This window comes from Fistularia commersonii, chromosome 23 (genome assembly GCF_037954325.1).
Source record: "Fistularia commersonii isolate RoL2024-O1a breed Wild chromosome 23, RoL_Fcom_v1.0, whole genome shotgun sequence".
In the NCBI taxonomy this organism is placed as follows: domain Eukaryota; kingdom Metazoa; phylum Chordata; class Actinopteri; order Syngnathiformes; family Fistulariidae; genus Fistularia; species Fistularia commersonii.
Window position 1 is genome coordinate 10029518 of NC_141306.1, and position 3720 is coordinate 10033237.

The 3720-nt window shown below is 46.0% G+C and overlaps 1 protein-coding gene across 1 annotated transcript; it reads left to right on the top strand.

The window, feature by feature from the left end:
* LOC147221019 (serotonin N-acetyltransferase-like) lies at positions 1-3107 on the top strand. Its single transcript, XM_086170286.1, has 3 exons — positions 1-182; positions 1091-1245; positions 1892-3107. Exons 1-3 carry the CDS (start codon positions 56-58, stop codon positions 2258-2260), a joined length of 651 nt encoding a protein of 216 aa, XP_086026412.1. The 5' UTR covers positions 1-55; the 3' UTR covers positions 2261-3107.
* Positions 3108-3720: the final 613 nt, after the last annotated feature.

A 3720-nucleotide genomic window follows, 5' to 3' on the forward strand; every position in this document is an offset into this window, starting at 1 on the left:
TGTGTGTGTGGAGGGCGGGGATCGGGGGCGGGGGGGGTCGTCTTCGAGCTCCACGATGTCCGTCGTGGGCGCCCAGCCCTCCGTGTCGCCCGGCATCCAGAGGAGACACACGCTTCCGGCGAGCGAGGTGCGGCCGCTCAACACGCAGGACGCCATCAGCGTCTTCGAGATCGAGAGGGAAGGTAAGAGTCCGGAGGGGAAGGCGCAAAACCAGACGCGCAAAACGCCGATCTGACCCGAGAGAAAAGACGCACAGATCTAGAGAGGAAGAAAGAGGGAGAGGTACTATTGATCCTATGATTGGGAAATTATATAGCAGCAGCAGATTAAGGTAACAAGAACAGACTAAGAATGGAAATAAAATAAAACCTGAAAGTATAATCAGTATAAAGTATTAAAATATATGTATTTATTTACCTTATATACAGCAGGAAATAAAAGCAATGTGCAAAGTGGCAATCACGCAAATTACACCCCTCTCCAGTATCGAATCCCGGTTGGAGGGTCTTTAAATTTAATTTGCAATTCCGATGGGGGTCGCGCGGTGTCGTGGGTGATGTTGTGCGTAAAGTTCGCAGTCATGCGTAAAAAGTACATCATTGTCACTTCCAACGCGTCCCCCAGACTGGCGAATGGGGAAGGTTCACAAGCGTCATTTTTCGACGAACCTGAAGCGTCATGTCTACATCCACATCTGTATCTATATCGAAACAAAACTAAATAAAAGCGGAGTCTGTATTTTCCACAACTTTCTGTTCCTTCCGGACGAAAATAGACCCTCCCTTCTCCGAGTTCGTCGAGTAGTTTGTTGGATAGTCCTTTGACATTCCGGTTTAATCTCTCTGTGCCGTGCGAAATGTGCGTAAAGTTCGCAACCGTGCGTAAAAACCGCGCTGCCGCTTTCTCTCCGGTTCCTCCCCTGTGCCGCCGCCTGCTTCTCCATTCGTCAGGCGCTCTGGGTAGTGAAAACGCGCAAAATTCGAGCGCGAAAAGACGCACAAATAGGCGTCCAATTCTCGCACTGCTGTGCGTAATGTTGTGCGTAAAAGCCCATGTCTTCCCGGTTCTCCCCACCTTTTCTCCCCTCAAGCGTTTATCTCGGTGTCTGGCGAGTGTCCCCTCCACCTGGATGAGGTGCGGCATTTCCTCACGCTGTGCCCGGAGTTCTCCATGGGCTGGTTCGAGGAGGGTCGCCTGGTGGCGTTCATCATCGGCTCCCTGTGGGACCGGGACCGGCTGACCACGGTGAGTTCCAGGTTGCCGAGATGCATGCATGGTAAATTAAAAAAAAAAAATATATATATATATATATATGTATGTATCCACCTACATCTATTTTTATCCTTGTTATTGTCATTCTGTTGACTTTTTTTTTCTTTTTTTTGTTATCATTGTCATTCAATTCTCATCCTGTTTAGTTTTATCCTTGTAATTATGATTTCTGTTTTTTTTTTCTTTTTTTTCTTCTTGTTGTCATTCCAGTCTCATCTTACTTAGTTTAATCCTCATAATTAAGATTTCTGTTTTTTTTTTCTTTTTTTATTCTTCTTGTCATTCCATTCTCATCCTGTTTAGTTTTAACCTCGTAATTATGATATCTGTTTTTTTTTTCTTTTTCTTATACTTGTTGTCATTCCATTCTCATCCTACTTAGTTTTATCCTTGTAATTATTATTTCTGTTTTTTTTTAATTCTTGTTGTCATTCCATTTTCATCCTGTTTATTTTTATCCGTTGTCATTCAGCTACTTGTTCCTATCCTTGTTATTGTCTTCAGCCTATATTCATTCTATATTCGTATTTATTGATATTGATGTTGTTGCGCTGATGTGACAAACAAATTTCCCCGATGTGGATCAATAAAGTATTATCTTATGTTATCTTATCTCCAGGAAGCACTGACCCTTCACAAGCCTCGGGGCTCCACCGTCCACATCCACGTCCTGGCTGTCCACCGCACCTTCAGGCAGCAGGGGAAAGGTCCCATCCTGATGTGGCGCTACCTGCAGTACCTCCGCTGCCTGCCCAATGTGCGTCGCGCCGTGCTCATGTGCGAGGACTTCCTCATCCCCTTCTACCGCAAGTCGGGCTTCAAGGTGCTGGGCCGCTGCGCCATCACCGTGGCCAACCTGACCTTCACGGAGATGTGGTACCCAATCAGCGGCCACGCGTACATGCGGCGCAACAGCGAGGCCATACGCTTCCCGCAGACGCCCCTGACACTGCCGCTGACCAAAACGGACAAACGCGTGGACGTGTGAGGTCGAGTTCCCGTCCAATGTGAAAGTATTCACAGGATTTTTCTTCACCTGCTGATTTCACGCATGTTTTGCAGGCATTCGAGCAGAGCCCGTTCGGCACGGTGGCCTCGGCAAAATTCACCTTCAAAATAAATCGATTAAAGGTAGTTCTTACTATTAATCCTTAAAAACAGTAAACTTCACGCCGATTCAAATGTAAAGCATTGCCCGACTGATATCTGATCGGTACCTGGGGTACCTCAGGGTAGTTATTTTGTATTTTAACTTTTTTGTGTATTCATTTGTCATTTGTTTAGCGTTGCTAAATGTTCTGTTATTATTTAAGCCAATGCTGTTCCCTTGTCTTTTGTAAGCATGTGTACATTGCTGATGGGGAGGGATATAAAATTTCACTAAGGGCGCCATAATTCCAATTACGGGTTACTCGTGATTCGCATCGCTGTATTATTCGTGCGGAGATTGTCCACTAGGAAGCAGAATGTACTGTGTGCTATTCTCCGTTTGCTGTGTGTCACTCAGTAGTGCCAGTTGTGATACAGTAGAGGTGTACTAAGTGATGGAAGGGAGTGTTGCACTTGTTGAAAACACCGTGACTGTCAGCTGTGTCCCGCTTAGCCCCTTTATGGCCTTCCTACGTCAATGACCAGGATTTAGCCGCGGCTCTATTAGGGGGCTTTAGCTGCTGTGAATGTTGAAGTCATCGCAAGAGGATCCACTTAGTTTAACTCTAGTTGTTACTTAGAGCGGGACGTCCACTCTGTGCTTCTGTTACAGGAGTACTTTCTGCAATAAACATGTACATTTTCTACTTTTTATTTTCATTTTCCAACCAGAAGCAAACCAAGAATGGTGTCCTCTGTTCATTCCGTCATCCATCCCATCATGCGATTATTCATTATCTCTACTGCATTGCGTGCAGTCAGCCTATCCCAGCAGTGACCGATCCCCGGACTGCAGATAGCGACATACGACCATTCATTCTCTCGTTTGCACGGCAAAAAAAACGCTCAGTCCTACATTAACAAGTCACACACGTATGACCATTCAGTCTTTCATTCACATGTTTGGGTAACTCCTGGGTGTTTTTAGACAGCGAAAGGAAACAGGAAACCCATGCAAGACAACAAGGAGAACACAATGACAAAGACCCAATCAGAAGTGAACTTGTTGCCATCTTGCTGAAGCGCTAACCACTCCGCCACAGTGCCGCCGGCGGCATCTGTCACCTATTTATATGTAATTTAAGATCAACTGCCTCTGAACCAGACAGTTCAGAAGCTGTTCTGCAGGGATCCCTATGCTCCAGGACGGATCTTTAATCCGCAGACCCCAATCGCATCCAATAATATGCGCCTAGGGCCGCTCCCTCTGGTCTGAATGACGAAATCACTCCAAGGTCATATTGAACAGCGAGTGCACGGCAAAACACGAGTTTGAGAGGTGTAGCGATGCTAGCAAAG

Excerpts from the sequence above, each read along its gene's own strand:
- LOC147221019 (XM_086170286.1), top strand. The coding sequence starts at position 56 with ATGTCCGTCGTGGGCGCCCAGCCCTCCGTGTCGCCCGGCATCCAGAGG. Across the intron at positions 183-1,090 it reads CTTCGAGATCGAGAGGGAAG|CGTTTATCTCGGTGTCTGGC; the intron begins GTAAGAGTCCGG and ends TCTCCCCTCAAG. Across the intron at positions 1,246-1,891 it reads ACCGGGACCGGCTGACCACG|GAAGCACTGACCCTTCACAA; the intron begins GTGAGTTCCAGG and ends TCTTATCTCCAG.